Consider the following 18,278-nt stretch of genomic DNA (forward strand, 5'->3'; position numbering starts at 1 on the left):
TTTTCAACTTAAAATATAAAAAAATAAGATAGAGCCATCTAACTTTAATTTATTTTCCTCACTCATAAGTTATTCTTAGCTTTATTTATTTGTCACTTTAATAATAAAATAATTGATTATGTTGATTTTTGATTGGAGGGTTGTGTTATATATTTTTCCTTCTAATTATTATTAAATTTCGCTTTTAAATTTTATAAGTAGTAATTTATCTTCAAAGAGGTTTGATACTTTGACTATTATGTGACCTGTTTGGTGGCTTCCTTGATTTGCTTTGCTTAACATTTGAATAACGAAATAATTAATATGCTTTGAGTTAAAATCATGTTGATTTGCAAAGTAAAGAATCATTACTGGTGTGAAAAATCATTACTCGTGTTTATTTTATTTTACTATATTTCTTGGTTGGATTTTTCTCTAAATTTCCAAAGCATAATGACATGCGAAAGAATTGGTAATTAGTCTGAAGTGCTTTTTAGAGATGATGATTTAACATCCAAAGATAATGAATTGAAGAGATCTTGAATGAATCTTTGCGTGAAGGCCAAAATGTCAATAACTCAACTCTTTACAAAGACAAATTGTTTAACAACGACACTTATGCTTATAATTTCTATGGTTTATTTGCAAAGACTTGTGGTTTTTCAGTTAAACGTGGTCATAGTTATAAACGAAACAAGAATAACATTGAAGATATATATAGAAAAGAGTTTACTTGTCATCAAGCTGGTGTTTCTAAAAAAAATTACTAAAGTAGAAAAACAAAGGAAATGAAAAAGTTCAAGATGTGATTGTAGTAAAAAAATTGTTGATATCTGAAAGAACATTTGGCAAAATTTTACCAAATTTTCTTTTAGATATCAACAATTTTGCACTATATAGTTAAATCTTGAACTTTTTCGTTTCCTTTGTTTTTCTATTTCAGTAATTTTTTTTATTTAAAAACACCTGCTCGATAACAAGTAAACTCCCTTCTATATATATATATATATATCTTCAAACTCTCTTTTATATATATCTTCAATGTTATTCTTGTTCTGTTTATAATTATGACCACGTCTAACTGAAAAGCCATAAATCTTTGCAAATAAACCATAGAAATTGTAAGCATAGTGTTGCTGTTAAACAATTTGTCTTTGTAAAGGGTTGAGTCATTGGCATTTTCACCTTAGGCAAAGTTTCATTAAGATTTCTTCAATTTCATCATCTTCACGCGGACCTCTCCAATTTCATCATCTTCGGATGTTGAATCATCATCTCTAAAAAATACTTCAGGCCAATTACTAATTCCTTGGCAGGTCATTATGCTTGTGAAAATTTAGAGAAAAGTCCAACCTAAAAAATGTAGTAAAATAAAATAAACATGAGTAATGATTTTTCACACCAGTAATGATTTTTTACCTTGCAAATCAACATGATTTTAACTCAAATCAATTATTTTGTTATTCAAATGTTAAGCAAAGCAAATAAAGGAAACCGCCACCAAACAAAGGCCATGTAATAGTCAAAGTATTAAACCACCTAAAGATAAATTACTGCTTTTAAAATTTAAAAAAGAAATTAATAACAATTAGAAGGGAAAATATATAACACAACCCTCCAATCAAAAATCAAAATTAACATCATCAATTATTTTGTTATTAGAGTGACAAACAAATAAAGCGCAACAAATTGTTGTGTCGCGGTTGTTATGTATGGGGTGAGAGAGAAGATATATATGAGAGAAAAACAAATTGGATGAGTAAAGAAGGTGAGTTAGGGTTAGGTGAATGTTTTTGATTTTTTTTATTTTAAGTTGAAAAAAAAAAATTATTAAAATATCATGTGTTTAAAGTACGAAAAATTTACACAAGTTAGTAAAATATTATTTTGGGTCGGGTGAGATACTCATAAAATTATAATTCATTTTCTGTATTTGACTTCTACAACTTGTTATCTAATCTAAACTATTTGTCCAATAACTTTTTGAGTGTTTCATCCTACACCTCCAACATCTCATCCTGCATCTCCAAAACTTCCATTTTTAACCTTCTGACATCTGTACCTCCAACTTTTCTAAAAATTTTATTTTTTAATAAATATATTTTATTTTATTTTCTCTCTTATTAAAGGCACTTTAATAAATACATTTTTATTTTTTTCTCTTTCTTATTAAAGTCCCTCTGCACCATCTTAATAATAATATAATTTAATTTAAAATTTAAATATTATTTAATATAATTTTATATTTTAATAATTATTAAAATATGATTTATATCATAATAATAATAATAGTTATATTAAATATATAAAAATCAAATAACTAAAATAAAAATAATAATGATAAAAATAAAAAATAAAATAATAATAACAATAATATAAAATTTGCTTTAATATATTCAAATATATTAAATTATATTAAAATTTTACAATAAATTAGATAGTTATTAAATTTTAAATAAAAACAAAATTTTTAAAAACTTATTTATTGGATACCGTAAAATATGTTAATAGTTTTTTATTTAAAATTTAATAAATATTTAATTTAATTGAAAATTATATTTATTATATTTTTATATTTTAATAATTATTAAAATATAATATATATTTTTATAATAGTTTTATTAAAATTACTAAAAATAATAATAATAAAAATAAAAATAATATTTAAAATCACATTTAATATATTTAAATATATTAAATTAAATTAAATAATTATTAAAATTAAATAAAAAACAAAATTTTAAAAAATTCTTAATCAGCATATCCGATTCATACATTATCGGATTTCTATATCCGATTAACAAATTTTAAATTTATTTTTTATTTAAATTTTAATAATTATTTAATTAAATTAATATTTTAATATAATATAATATATTTAAATATCTTTTATGTGATTTTCAATACTATTTTTATTTTCATTATTATTAATTTTATTTTAGTTATTTTATTTTACTTTTTTAATAAAATTATTATAAAATATAAATAATATTTTAATAATTATTAAACTAGAAAAATATAATAAACAATATTATTTTTTTAATTAAATTAAATATTTATTAAATTTTAAATAAAAAACTATTAACATATTTTACGGTATCCAATAAAAAAGTTTTTAAAGTTTTGTTTTTATTTAAAATTTAATAACTGTTTAATTTATTATAATATTTTAATATAATTTAATATATTTGAATATATTAAATCAAATTTATATTATTGTTATTATTATTTTATTTTTTATTTTTATTATTATTACTTTTATTTTAGTTATTTGATTTTTATATATTTAATATAACTATTATTATGATATAAATTATATTTTAATAAGTATTAAAATATAAAAATATATTAAATAATATTAAATAATATTTAAATTTTAAATTAAATTAGATTATTATTAAGATGGTACAAGAGGGACTTTAATAAAAAAAGAAAAAAAGATAAAATGATATTTATTAAAGTGCCTTTAATATGAGAAAGAAGAAAATAAAAATATATTTATTAAAAAATAAAATTTTTAGAAAAGTTGGAGGTGGAAATGTGAGAAAGTTAAAAATGAAATTTTTGGAGATGTAGGACAGGTTGGAGGTGTAGGATGAAACACTCTAACTTTTTTGGATATTACATATTCGATCGATTACTTGAAACTGCAACAAAATGTAATGACCCTAAATATTAAACTATTAATCTAATAAATAATAGCATAATAAGGAGATATAAAATTAATTTAGTGGTAAAATTAGAAGAAAGAAGTTGTTCAACTCCTTATTAATATTTAGGAGATATAAGATTATTTGAAAGATTTAAGAAGAAAAGTGAAAGATATTGTATGTTCAACTCTCCACTAACAAATATTAATAACTAGTATTACAGCTATAAGAACCATAACAAAAAATATATGGAAGTATGATTATAAATCCTCCTTAAAAGTTTAAAACTAAATAAGTATTAAAAATTTACATTTTAAAATTCATGGCATTGTAGGAAGTGATACAATACAATTTCATTATATACAACAAAGACATAAACACGACTTTCGTCTCTTTTTCTTAAAATCATCTCGTCCCACTGCAAAATTAAATTGTCACATTATCCTAATTGATGACATAGATTCAATTAAAAGATATAAAGGTTTTAAATATTTAATAGAACAAAATATTTCAAGTACTCCCATGCTTCTTCTTTTTTCTCTTTTATTTTAATAAAATGTGTGATGACAAATGAAAATGATAGATGAGTTTTGAAGTGTCAAGTGAGATGTTAAAATTTATAGTAATACCTAACATGAATTTATGTAAAAAATATTTTAAGTACTCAATTTTAGAAAAGACTTGAAATTAAATAAATCATTTTATTATTTTACATGTAGAGAGATATACAAATAAAAAATGATGATGCAAAATACATTACTCAAATTAATAACAAAATCAAATAGCAGAATCTAAGTTAAAAATTATAAAAATTTCAACTTTTACATAAAGTAAATTTTTTATAAAAATTTAATTTAAAATATCCATATTTATGAATATTTTAAAATTTGTCCGATTGGAAATTTTTAAAGGAAGTCTTCAATCTCAATGATAATGAGGTCTAATATCATCACAAATCTGAAATATTTTAATTAGTCATTGTTGGTAAATATTTTACCTGAAATGTTTTAATTAGTTTGTGTTCATATATTTTAAAAAGTTTAATAATAATTTGATTTATTACTAAAATATTACAATTAAAAGATATAAAAACAAATTATTTAAAATATATTTTAATTTAACTTTTCTTGTTTGTTTGATATAAGAAATATTGAAAAATAAAAATTAGATTAAACTTTTACAGAAAAGATAACAACTGTGTATCTTAAAAGTGGAGAAAAAAGGTATCCTTAACAGTAATTTTGAAAGAAAATTGTGTGGAAAAATTGAGAAATACCCATTGTATACTATTATACATTTTAAATTTTAAAAATATTTATTCTTTTATGTTATGTTAAATCAACTTTTTCTTCAAAACCAGTAATTTCCTTTTCTTTTATATAGGATTGATATTGATTTCTTTATTTATTTAACCTTCAAATAAAAAAAGTAGCAACATTTCACGGCTTAGTTTTATGTTTATTTACGGTCATGCGTATGTACACCGTACACTTGCTACCCATGCAAAAAAATCAAGCGATTTTAGCTTGTGAAAAAAATATGCACAAAGATACATTATAGTAAATATATAAAAAAAAAACATGTTTTCTCTGTTTTTTTAATACTCCTTCAAAATTATGATCTCTATGGTTTTTCTATGTTTTTTTATGCTCCTTCATATTGTGTAGAGATCTTTTGTACACTCGTATTGATAACAAACTAAGTGATTACCGAGAATATTTCCTCTATAAGGAGGACCCTCTGCCACAACCAGATTCTTTTTAATCTCTTCCTAAAAAAAACATCCTACTTTGTACTGAGGTTGTGTACAAAAGATTGAGAAGGAAGGGGAAAAATAGTGTTGAATAAGCAGTGAAGATTTGCATGTCTGAGAAAGGAACAGAAGGTCCTTTCCCGAATTGAAAGTGCAGAACAGGATAGAGAAGAAAATAAAATAAACTGATTTAAAGAGAGAAAAGAACCTAATACAATTGCACAGCAGGTTTCAATCACATGATCTACACGAATCACTTGATTTTGTTATGCACTGTAGCATCACATATAAACCACCATGTTAATAGAGAGAAACAAGTTGATAAGCGTATGTGGCAAAAAACATATGCCCTTGTATTTAAGGTGAAGTGACAGCCATGGATCAAATGCAGCGTTACTTGCACAATTTCATTCAATCCAATCGGGAGTGGCTAACAATTGCACATGACATGATCATAGCCGTAAACTGTTGTTTTACATATTAAATACATAATTAAGATAAAAAAAACGTGTTTTCTGAACTAAAGGAATCGATTTGATCTTCGAAGATTGGAATCTTTAGAGGATCCAGAGCCCTGTAGCTCTTTAAAGGAATGTTTTCCTAAAGCCCAACACCTTAGTCTACCCCTCGGACTCTTCCACACCAGGTTTTAGATCTCCTTTGTAACACCCAAAGGAAAAAATTATACCAAAGAGAAAAGTTATACGCCACCCCTCCTTTCCTTTCTTGCAATTCCTCATGTTTTAACAAAAAGCTCTAATGTGTTCGAGACCCTAGGAAATAAAACATTATTGATAGAAAACTAGATTGTCAAAATATAATTAATACATCCTTCAGAGCAACAGTTTCCAATCATAACTTCTTAAAGAATTGATATGATAACTAACAATTGATTTTTTCTTCAGCTCCTAAACATAATTCTCCGGATAAGAAACAAAACATAACAGTCACAATGGATGTAAATACAAATAGAACATATTTTTAATGTGTTAAACTGACTTTCAGATATCTTCCACATTGAAAATTAAAAAATTCACCTCTAGAGAAGGAAAGGATAATGGAAGTTCTTCAAAAGAAAATATCGGCAGAGGTTGGACAGGAAGGTGCCCTGGTAGCATTTGGTAGGGTGAGAAAAGTTATTTCTCAGAAATCGTCGTCATCCTCTTCTGCAATATGCTTAGCCAGCTCCTGCTCCTGTTGTTGTCTCTCTCTTCTTTTTTCAGCACTCTCCTTCTCTTTGTGCGTGTTTGGTGGAAAACGAAGTGCTCGTACTGCCTCATTGTGCATGTTAAGACAGAATGCAATTCGAGAATTAAAGGCCAACTGAGGCTCATTTGTGGAGTAAATATCTCCAGTTTCCTTGGACACCATCCACCCGTTGGCATGATCCAATGTAGCATCAATTGCACCATCACGAATAGCCTTTGCTACAATGCTCTCAGCATCAGCAACAGGATTCGGAGAGTTCAGCCTCAGCTTTTTAGCAACATCAGCTAGAGAAATGCGAGAATAGGAGATGCTGATGTTACGTAAACCAGTTCTGATAACATTATGGCGCAATCGAACAATCAAATTATGGGTTCTATCTGCAGTGAAGGTAGTGGCAAACTTGTCTGCAATATTCCTAAACAGTTCCAAGTCTCCAATCCGTACAGCCTGAAATATTTACAACATAAGCTAACAATATCACAAAAGAAAGAAAAAAAAAATATATATATATATATATATATATATATATATATATATTTATATACATATATATAAGATTATTATGGATATGAAAATAATAAAGTTTTGAGATAACAATAGAGTTCAGAATATGTAAAACTGAACAGTTCTTGTGGAGTGAATTTATAATTCAACTACAGAAAATTTACTTGTAATGATTAAAAAAGAGAGGGAAAACGAGCCAACTAATCATAATGATATCAGAACCAGCCTACAGTGTTATTATCATGATAAACATAGGATAATAATGTAGACTTACATTTGTAAGCTCAAAGTAAGGCCTTAAAGCTTTTTCCATTCCTTTCTGCATAAAGACAGTGCGCTCAGGTATTTCTCCCAACAGTAACCGAACTATCACAGCCCACTTGTTACATTGAATTCGAAAACCCCGTGCAGCAACTGGAGCTTTCCGGGCAGCCTGCAGGAGAGACTCTTTTGCATCTGTATACTCCAATTGAATTGTCCGAATTTTCCCAAGGTAGAAGAGGTAGCGACAGAACTGAAACGGTGTACCACAAATGTGGATAAGTGAAGGAAAATCTCAAAAAGGATAAGAAAAATATTTAACAATAAATTAGACTACATAAACAACAATAACACCATTATTGAGGACCTCCACAAGGTCTTTATCACAACACTGACGAGCACTGTATAATAGATAGGTTTGTCTGCCCAAATTGAAATAAAAAACATCAAAACTTAGATGGTCAGAATAACAGAACCACCGTACCTGTTGGTTTGAATGCGCTTCAAATCGAGGAGCCTTAGACCTCAATTTTTCTGCCTGATCATATAGATTGTAGTGAAGGTAGTTGCGGAGCAGCAAATTAAGAAGTGTTTCCTTCAATGAATCAACAGTTAACAGATAAGTTTAAAATAAAACACTTTGCATAAATTGTGTGACTAATCAGTTTATGCAGGGAACATTCATTGTATGTACATAATTAAATACAACAAAATTTTAAAAAGAAAAAACTAAAAAACCCTAATTACATACATATCACTGTGCAATTGAGAATCTATAATAACTATGAAACGTGCTTGGTTGAGTTTGTTGTGACAACAACTACTGAACTATATCAAGGATCATAAGCATTTGGCATAAATTGCGTGACTGATCAGTTTAAGCAGGGAACAACAGAATTAAAACAAAAAACCAACAAATCCTAATTACTGGCATATCACTGTGCATATTGATTGAGAATCTATAATAACTATCAAATTTGTTCTTGGTTGAGTTTGTTGTTACAACAACTACTGAACTTTAGTAAGGATCATAAGCCCTTACGTAAAAAACCTAAAGTGAAAACATACCTGGCCCAACTCGTCATGGCGCAGGGTGGCAATTCGGTGCAATGCAAGGAGGTTGCTGAAAACAAATTCCAAAATTAAAATTACTTAAAAATACAATTCAGTCTTCAACATCTCTCAAGTATTAGATAAATTAGCACTTAACTCACCCACGGATTTCAGCAAGATCTCCCGTAAGCTCATAACTATATGAATAGTAAAAATACAGTCTGGATGCAATAACATCAACAGTCCTCCTGTTTGTGTTCTTCAGCCAAACGATGCTAGCTGAGGAACAAGCTTTGGCCTAAAGAGGTAGTAAAAACAGCAGTATATAATCAGTTTCAGTTGTCAATTCGAAAAGTTGAAAAAGGGGGACTGACCTCATTGTATTTTTTTTTATCAATCAGAAAAAGTAGTACGAGCAGGTAACAGTAGATTTCTAGCTCGGGCAACAAGTGTTTAGCTGGGGTTTGAATTGCAGATGTTGCGGCATCCACTTCCATCTCGTGATCATCCTCCTACACATGCAGTGCGGACATTATGACTCCAAAAATAATTGAAATACACTCATCGACCCACATCCACTATACAGTTAAATCATTTGCCGGCATCATAATTTAGATTTTGAATTAAATGAACCAAAAAAGACTACTCATAATTCAAATTAGGTTAATAAGAACAAAATATGTAAGTCCTTTTCAACAGGAACAACCCTAAATCTAACTTGAAGGTCACCTTGGGAAGATGCGCAGACAATTTTGCATGAGCTTCAGAACCAGTAGTGAGGACGTGATCAAGAAAAGACGAGATAATCGACGCTGTTAATTTACGCCTCAACGCAATTGTAAGGCGAACAGCACGAGCAATTCTACGAACTTCCTTCGTGTACGAACCGGTCTCGATAAGCGACGCTATCTCCTTCAAATCTGCGAGCGAAACCAAAGCAAAAAAATGAAAAACTAAAATGGCTTTATAGAACTGCGAATCGGAACAGAGGAAGAAAAAAATACTGACGCTGCAGAGTAGACGGAGCAGGTAAAGAAACGGAGTTGGAAGGCGTTGAGCGATCCTTCATCTCGAGATCTTGAGTCATGTTGAACAAAATCTAGTGAAAGCGGCACACACAAGAAAAATTTGGGGAATCTGATAGAAAACCCCAACAGAATGAAAAGGAAGGGTGAAAGAAGAACCACGCAAGGCACGGTTGTAAGGACCTTGATGACATAAAACGGGCCTACGGTCTTCAACCCTAACATTCAAGACAATACCGTAGGTTGTTTCCCAAATACAATTATAAAACTTCCATTATTATATGATATTTTTTAATTTTAAATAATATATTTCTGGGATTATTAAAATTCATCCTATCTCAAGAAATAGCATTCCTGATTATAGTATTCCTAGCAACACACTGTTATACCTTGAAATAACTGCCCACAAAGAAATTAGGCAAATTTAATTAGTTAGATACAGGGGATTACTTAAGTGACATATATCCCATATTCGCATTGTTTAAGGTGAGAAAACTGAGAAAAAAATGCAAAAATAATGAAATTATAATTGGTTGTCTCTCTCCTCGTGCATAATTTTAGATAGGAAATAGAATCATCCTTTTTTTTTTCTTTTTTTTTTCAAATACAGTCTCGATAAGGCTTTAACTGTATCAAAATGCATCAGGGGACCCATTTGATTCACTTGTTCAAAATTTGTATCTTGTAAACGACACAGCGATTTCCCCTCTCTTTTTAATTTTTTACATAATGTGTTTAATCTCTTGTTTTTGTTTTCTGTAGTCTTCAAATTTTGATTTTCAAGTCACCATATTAAAGGGTGCTTGAATTGCACACTGCGCTAATTTTGTATCACTGTTATATGACCCGAATTGTGTGGTGTCTATGTGTACACATACAAATAATATACGTGTATATATATATATATATATATTTGAAAATGGTTTCTTCCTATGGCCTTACAAATGTCAGGTAACGACCGTAATTATTTGAATGATTATCACACTAACAACTCATCTGACGTATATTTTACTAAAATTATTATCAATGTGAAAAGATAAATTAGCCTTAATTTTATAAAAAAAATCTAATGATTAAATTAAATTATTCGTTAAAACCATTATATAAAAAAAATAAGTGAAAAAACGCAGGCTTGATTTCTCACTATTAAATATCCACTCTAAAAACTAACATTTAAGGATAAATTAAGAATGGAATATGTATGATGCAATTTACTTTTACTTAATTGCTAAATTTGTATCTAAAACCAAGTCTTTGTTCAAAATCCTCCAGCGGGTAAAAATTGGATAAGAAATTATTGAATGGCCAATACATACAAATTAGAGAAAACTATCAAGCTATACTGATTTCAGATTAATGATAGGACGTTTCATCCTACAGTATATATATTTCAAGGGTTTCACCCTGCAATCTTAATTTTCACAAATACCCTTGTCATTAATTAAGTTGGTGAGCAGTATTTTTTTCTTACCCAATTAAGTGGTTGACTGAACTTTATTTAATGAACGTGGAATTATTTATTGGATTTTCAAATCCTATAGAGAAAATTATATTTCAAGATTTGACGAGGATCATTTAAATTTCGATATTCGATATATTTTTTTTTTAATATAATTTTATAATTTTATTATAAATGTTTAATTTTTTTATTTCCTTTTTTGTGTGATGTAAAAGAATTAAAAATGCATAAGAATTTTTTTTATAAAATAAGTTGTAGGACTTTTTTTAATTTATTAAAAAACTTTGGTATTTAAAATTCATATGAAAAATTTAAATAATTTTTTAGGCAGTTTTAAGTATTGTTATTTTGATGTTTTTTTAAGTTTATTAAAAATTTGTTATATGTTTTTAGATTGTTATAAATCATATTAGATACTGAACGATGAATTTTATGTTATAAGTGATTATAATATAAATAAAAATATATTGTGTGTCTTTTACAAATGAGATTGTACAGAGATATTTGACAAATAATTTTGCAACAAATAAAATATATTTTTCTCGTAAAAACTTGACTGAATAGGTGAAAGAGATTCCATATGATCTATGATTTGTTGTGATGATTATAAAATTGAATAAAGTTATGGGTCAACTTGGAAGGAAAACATTTGTCTTGCTAGGATGTGAAAGAGGTGAAAAATATAGAAAATACAAACTCGATGTACAGCCTATTACATATAACATCCGAAAATGTGAGTGTCATTTCAAGTTAAGGGATAAACCATTTTGTATGATGATGGGTAGGTATTACAGGTGATATGTGGATACCACAACCTAAAAACTGGTAAGTTAAATATCCTCGTGAAAAAACAATATTTGTTGATATAATTAAAATCCAAGGTAATGTTACTACGATAAAACAAGTTTACACAACAAAAAAATACGTATAAAGTGAATATATATATATAATATGCATTTACTAGGCAAATATGAAAGAACAAATGGTTACGAGAAAATTACAAACATATAATGTCTATGAGATAAAACAAATAATCACAATTATAAAGTTTACAAAAACGAGAAGTGAATGAAAAAAATATATAAAAGGCTTCATGAGAGGCATCAATTGAGATGAATGGAAGTAGTTTATTAGTTTTTTTTTTTTGTTAGTTCATAAATTATAGTTGTATAAAATAAAAGAATCATTAACCTTTTATAAAAATCTCCTTTTATCAGTAACCCAAGGAACAAGGAGGGTAATTTTTTTTTCTTTAAATGAAGTTATTTTAGTAATTACTTAATAATGTGATCAGTAGAGGTAATTATAATGATTTTAATAAATGAGTTAAATATATATACATATTTAATATTTTTGTTATCTTAACTGAATCAAAGTGAGACAGTGGAGAAAATTAAAACGACCTACAAAAGACATACTTTCATAATTTTCAACACAAATATTAAAGGTTTCTTGAGCTTCAGTCTACCCATATGTTGGTTTTTTCAACAAAAACCAGGAGAACTTTACCACTTTTGCATAATTTGTTTTTTATTCCTTAGTCAGTCTTTAATAGAATGAGCTGAGATAAAAACTAAATTTAATCAATTACAAACTTATCATCTTAAAATTTGTTTCAACATCTAAAAATATTTAAATGAACTATAAATTTAAAATTTAAATGAACTATAAATTTAAAATTTGCTAACGGAATATGTAATTTTAATTTATCTCATAACTGACGGCCAGAAAGAGACTTACCACATTTTTTTAAATGATATATATTATTGGTGATTATTTTTTATATTAATATTTAAATGTATAAATATTATCATTTAATTATTTTATTTGAATCAATATTTTTCCATAGTTTTTTATTACGTAGTTAGTACTTTTAAGTAGTGAAGTATCATTGGTTTTTCTCTTTAATAATGGTATTATTATTTCGTTTTTGAAACTACCCAGACTCGGTAATAAATGATTTTATCTACTATTTCTCGTTAGATTTGAGAATTGAATATCGTTTATAATTTTTTTTCACTTAAACTTATAAATCATATATTGAAAACTTAAATTCTGAGATAATAAATATTTCCTTTTGCTATCACCATTCTTCTCATAATTTTATTTATACATTTTTTATAGTAAATTTTAATGTCCGTAAATTGTTGAATCCTAGGAGCTAAGTAGACATTGGAGAGTGGTCGAGAATGAAATTTTTTATTAACAAGAAATATAATATGGTTTCTTCTATTTTTTGGTGACAGAATTTTATGGCAAGTTGTTCCAACCGCTGTAGTTAGTGGAAGATTACAAATTAAGATTAAATAATGTTTTTAAAAATTAAGAAAGAGAAGTAAAAATAAAAGAATAAAAGAATAAAAAAAAGATTACAATTGATCAAAACGAGGAACACCATGAGGTTTATTTTCCAGTGTGCCTAAAGAACAGGAATTGGTATGAATTTGGAAGGAAAGGTTTAATTGTTGTACAAGCCTTGCGTAGATGGCACTCCCGTGCTCTGAAGCCATGTGCCTCTCAAGAAAGCGCCAGGAGTGAACTGCGTAGCTTGTTCCTTGCTGATAACTTGGTAACCGGGCCACTTCACCCTGGCGCTGGTGGAGGCACCAGCTCCTGTGTTCCCATACTCAGCATAGTACAATGTTTTCAGAGCGAAATCACCTTCCCAAGCTGTCCATCCATCTGGGTGAATCACGTCACCTATTTCTGATTCCATCACAATGGTTCTTGAGTACTGCTTCCATGGCCTTCCCAGGTAGCTTCTGATCTTGTCCTTCACTGGGATCAGTGCGTCATCGGCTTTGATTGTGCACTTCTGCAGCACAATTCCAGTCGCTTGCTGCTTGTCCTCTCTCCCTTGAGCTGTCACCATGTTCTGCTGGTTGTCGTTTGGCTTCCTAATGATCAGGATGCAGTTCTGGAGCACCACAGCCGCATCACCGAAGATGAAGTCGATTGTTCCGGTCACGATGCAACTCCTGTAGAATTGTCTGTGTGCTTGGGTGTATAGAGTGTCTTGGTACCCCTCGAAACGACAGTTCGCAAACACTGCACGATCTGCCTGCACTCTTGCCGCCACTGCTTGATGCCCATCGGGTCCTGCCGTGTTTCTGAATCCCATTGCCATGCCTATGAATCCATCTCCCTCCACCACTGCATTTGCATTTACCCAAACATGTTAAACTAACCAACATTATATGCTTCTTAATCAGTAACTACTCATCCATCTTAATATAATAACAGTGACATGCACATGCATACCAAAAGTTGCAGTGAGGAAAGTCCTGACTCCGTCCCTGAAGTTTTTGTTGCCGGTGACGATTGTCTTTTGGGATCCATCGCCGTACATGGTTATGTTTTGCATTTTCTTTGTAACCTTCACTGTCTCGTCGTATATTCCTTCTTTGACGTAAATCACATACCTGCATTTTTCACAGCAGCTTGAATTATATATACCGGGAAGCATGAAAACGTCGTACAAGTAAGGAGTTGGCGAGAGAAGGTGGTTTGTTTACCGTCCTTCAAACTTTGCAGGGACAGCATTCAAAGCTTCGGAGATGCTTTTGAAGTTTGCACTGCCGTCTTTTGCCACGGTGACATTAGGTGGAGGTTTGTTATCGACGGCCTTCAAGATCCTGCGGTCATCGTTGTGGATCCAAGAGGGAAAGCCATCGGTTTCGTCGAGAGAAGCAGCTGGGGAGTTGGAGAACTGAGACAGCAAGGATCGGCCGTGTGATGAGGCGGCAGCTGTTTCCAATGTAGAAAGAGTCGATGCGAGCTGAGAGACAATGGCAAGGGAGTTGCTGATGAATTGCTTGGAATCGTTCATGAGATTTCCAAGTTCACTCTTGATGTTTCCTTGAGGGAAGCCATCTATGCAGGTCTGTTGGAAGGAAATGACAGCACTGAGCCAGGAGTTCAGATCAGGACTCTTGTCAGTGATATTCTTGAGCTCGGTTTTGGATAGTTCAGAGATGGTGGTTGCGATGTCATCCTTGGCATCCTCAAACAGCTTCTTGCAATCCTCGAACGCTCCTTTTTCTTTTTCAGTGTCGAACTTCATCGACAGGGTCTTGTTGAAGGCCTTGGAAACCTCTTCCTCTGCAAGCTTCACGTAGGCCTTGAGAAGGTCTTTGGGTTCCGAGAGTTTGGAGTCATTCTCCATGGCCTTGCTCAGAGGTTCTTCACACTTGTCCTTGAAATCGGAGGAGCTGCACACCATTTTCACTATCTTCTCCGTGTGCGCCACCTGCTCCTTGGCCGAGCCACCTTGAGCCTGTGGTGGTGAATGGCTGGTACGTGCCTTGTTGGTGCTCTTTCCATTGGTATTGCCATGGCCAGTGTCATCATTCTTAACCACGACGAAGAGAACTGCGCCGATCATGCCAACGAGGACGATGGAAGAAACCACGCCGATCATGATCCTCTTCCTCATCTTCTGCTTTTTCTCGTTTCTCCGCCGCTCTGAGATGAGGTCAAAATCCTGAAACGCCATTGTGAGAGTTTCTCTAAGGCAGAGGATTTCAGGTCTCTGCCTTAGCTTCAAATTGAAACCACTCGCGGAGAAGAAAGGTAGAAAGATATCCAAGGGACGCTATGCCTCTGACTCCTTTTTACACCTTGTCTGTGTTTCATCGCTTCCAACTTTAATGTTTTTTCTCTGCATGCGAGAGTGGACGAGAGACGTTTCAGCTCTTTCCATTTCACTCTCAACCTTCCAATTAACGTGTGATGCTGCACTTTCTCCTCTCCTCTCCACATTTCCACCTTCTTCCCCGCCAATTTTAGATACCCTTTTCAATCCCCTTCTCTCCTTTCTTCTTTCTCCACGCCTAAAACTAGAATCTCCCCAAAACCAGTAACACAAATCCAACATCCTTTTCCAATCCTAGGATCATGTTTGCCTCCGTAACCCACCCAAAATTTCGGACAAAACATCTCACTCACAAAGGAATGGCTGTGAATTTTTACCCCCTTTTTAAAAATAAAAATAAAACATCTAATCGGGTACCACCTTCAGCAAAATTAATTAAAAACAAAACTGAAAATGCATTTTTTTTAAAAAATATTACGAGTCAATACTCTGTTAAGAATCATTCATTTTATTTGAATTTTAGCTGTTTGGCATGCATAAGGCAGAGAAACCACACGTAGCAGCCAGCTCGGTTCAAGCACCTTTTTTCATACAATATAAGACGTTTATGATAAAACATTGAACTTAGATAACACAAATACATGTCACCTTTTTCATTTTACACTTGCAAAGGCCTAAATGTTATTTAATATCTCACACACATTCTCCCTCTGTCAATAAAAATTAAATCCCATTGTCATAAGGGAATGATGTAGACCCAAGCCAAGCGTCACCAATGATAAATTCCGAAACTGAGAAATTGTAGGCACTGTCGTAATCCATTAAATGGTACCCAGCCCAATCTACTCTGTTATCTGTCCCTGAACCAGGCCCATAGTTGGCATACTCTCCATAATACAAAGTGTCCAAGCCTTCATCATTAGACCACTGGGTCCACCCCTCTGCCTCAATAAATGCATCAATGTAGGACTCAAGATACACGGTACGAGAATAAACCCTCCATGGTCTTCCTAGGTAGCTTTTCACACTACCAGAATCGGAATACAAGTCTGTGGTAGCTAGAATGGAGCAGTTTTGGATTGAAATGCCAGTGTCCTCATCAGGGGAATCTCTGGACTGTGCAGTAATGACAGTGAATTGGCCTGCCATTGGCATTCTAGACACGATGTTGCATGCTTGAAAAACCACCGCTGCATTCCCAAATATGTAATCTATGGTCCCAAAAATGTCACACTCTCTGTAGAACTGTCTAAAGGAGTGAACATAGAGAGTGTCTTGGTAACCATACATGGCACACCTGTAGAATGCAGTGAAGTCTGCATTCACTCTCAAGGCAACTGCTTGATGCTTCTCTGGCCCTGCCTTGTTCTCAAAAGCAATATCACGTGCAAGAAAACCCTCTCCAGAGACCGCTGAAAAACAAAGAGACAATGGTCATGCAACTTCCATTTTATGTTGCTAATCTATATTGATCTTTAATGTAAAGTCTTATCACAAGATTATATTAAGTAACACTAATAACACCTAAACAACTGTCTAATAGGTTTTTCTTTATTTAAAATAAAGCCATGCGCCTCAATTATTTTCGGAAGCTCCCACTTTTCTACAAGTACCTATGAACTTAACAGAGTTCGATATTCTTGTCATTGAAAAGGCTTTACAGTATAAAAGCTCTCATGGTAAAAGTGTATCTTAATTAACTGAAACTAAAACAAATTAGTCAGTGATGAATTCATAAGAGTTATAATGTACAGCATATTAGGCGTATTAATAGTTCCATCCATAAAGGGTTTACCCAGAGTTGCAGATCTGAAAGTGGTCCAGCCATCAATGACACTTCTGCTGCCAGTGATAAAAGTTACATCCTTTCCATCGCCAAGCAGAACAATATTGGTCTTATAACTTGGGATTTCAACATTTTCCTCGTAAGTCCCTTCTTTGACATAGATTACTGTCCTACCAACGCTGTTGTTTGGAGCAAAGTTGATAGCCTCGGTGATGGTGCTAAACTTCCCCGTTCCATCTGCAGCTACAACAAGCACCCCATCATTGCCTTCCAAGAGGCGATGGTTTGCCCTTGACAACCACAACAAACGCCGGTTCTTGTGTCCTTGGGAAGCCTTCTTCTCAGGCTTAGGGAGCATTGAAAGAGAGTCACTGACATGCTTGTAAGAGTTTATCACAGAATTCACCAGAACTGGCTTAAGGGTACCCGAAGCAGAATCTAAGCTCTCCAGACACGTGCCTTTGTTGGTGAGGGCTGCACTGAGGTAGGTTCTTGCATCAACTACTTTTCTGGAGTCTTGGGAACGGATTCCTGATAGCGATCGTTCTAAGGAAGCTAAGGTGGATTGTTGAAGTTCTCTACAGTCTTGGACTGCTCCTATTTTGTTCTCTATGATGCTTGAGTGTCCTGCATTGTTTAATAGATCAGATAGTTTTGTGGCATCAGATATTGCTGCTTGGAGGGACTGAAGGAGGGTGTTGATGATGTTTGGATTTATGTTTATTGAGATGGAAAGCTTAGAGGAACCGAAGCTGACTTCATGAAATAAGTTTGTTCTATTTAAGGAAGAGTGGTTTGCATGGAATGTTGGGATTGTGAAAGCATTGGAGGACTTAACAGCTATGGCATGTGAGAAGAAGTATGCCAAAAGAAGGAGGAAAAGTTTAGGAATTGCCATGAAATTACTATTACACAAACAGTGAGAAGAGAGAGGCTGATAACATTGTAATTTGGAGATGAAGAGTTTCAGTTTTTGGCTCGTGATAAATAAGGCAGTTGGTGAGC

The 18,278-nt window shown here is 31.7% G+C and overlaps 3 protein-coding genes across 3 annotated transcripts; all 3 read right to left on the reverse strand.

The window, feature by feature from the left end:
• Positions 1–6,156: 6,156 nt before the first annotated feature.
• On the reverse strand, positions 6,157–9,663 carry LOC124838547 (putative 26S proteasome non-ATPase regulatory subunit 3). The gene is made up of 8 exons (XM_047314175.2): positions 9,418–9,663; positions 9,139–9,329; positions 8,784–8,921; positions 8,571–8,707; positions 8,425–8,479; positions 7,841–7,951; positions 7,370–7,609; positions 6,157–7,038 (listed from the first exon to the last, which is right to left on the reverse strand). Exons 1-8 carry the CDS (start codon positions 9,494–9,496, stop codon positions 6,526–6,528), a joined length of 1,464 nt encoding a protein of 487 aa, XP_047170131.1. The 5' UTR covers positions 9,497–9,663; the 3' UTR covers positions 6,157–6,525.
• A 3,421-nt stretch (positions 9,664–13,084) lies between these two features.
• Positions 13,085–15,715, reverse strand: LOC124838537 (Plant invertase/pectin methylesterase inhibitor superfamily). Its single transcript, XM_047314165.2, has 3 exons — positions 14,409–15,715; positions 14,155–14,315; positions 13,085–14,046 (listed from the first exon to the last, which is right to left on the reverse strand). Exons 1-3 carry the CDS (start codon positions 15,386–15,388, stop codon positions 13,352–13,354), a joined length of 1,836 nt encoding a protein of 611 aa, XP_047170121.1. The 5' UTR covers positions 15,389–15,715; the 3' UTR covers positions 13,085–13,351.
• A 262-nt stretch (positions 15,716–15,977) lies between these two features.
• On the reverse strand, positions 15,978–18,267 carry LOC124838570 (putative pectinesterase/pectinesterase inhibitor 12). The gene is made up of 2 exons (XM_047314203.2): positions 17,283–18,267; positions 15,978–16,899 (listed from the first exon to the last, which is right to left on the reverse strand). The coding sequence occupies exons 1-2, from the start codon at positions 18,169–18,171 to the stop codon at positions 16,211–16,213; spliced, it is 1,578 nt and encodes a 525-aa protein (XP_047170159.1). The 5' UTR covers positions 18,172–18,267; the 3' UTR covers positions 15,978–16,210.
• Positions 18,268–18,278: the final 11 nt, after the last annotated feature.

The sequence above is a fragment of the Vigna umbellata genome, chromosome 1, assembly GCF_029865625.1.
Source record: "Vigna umbellata cultivar VRB3 chromosome 1, Vumbellata_1.0, whole genome shotgun sequence".
Taxonomy (NCBI): Eukaryota; Viridiplantae; Streptophyta; class Magnoliopsida; order Fabales; family Fabaceae; genus Vigna; species Vigna umbellata.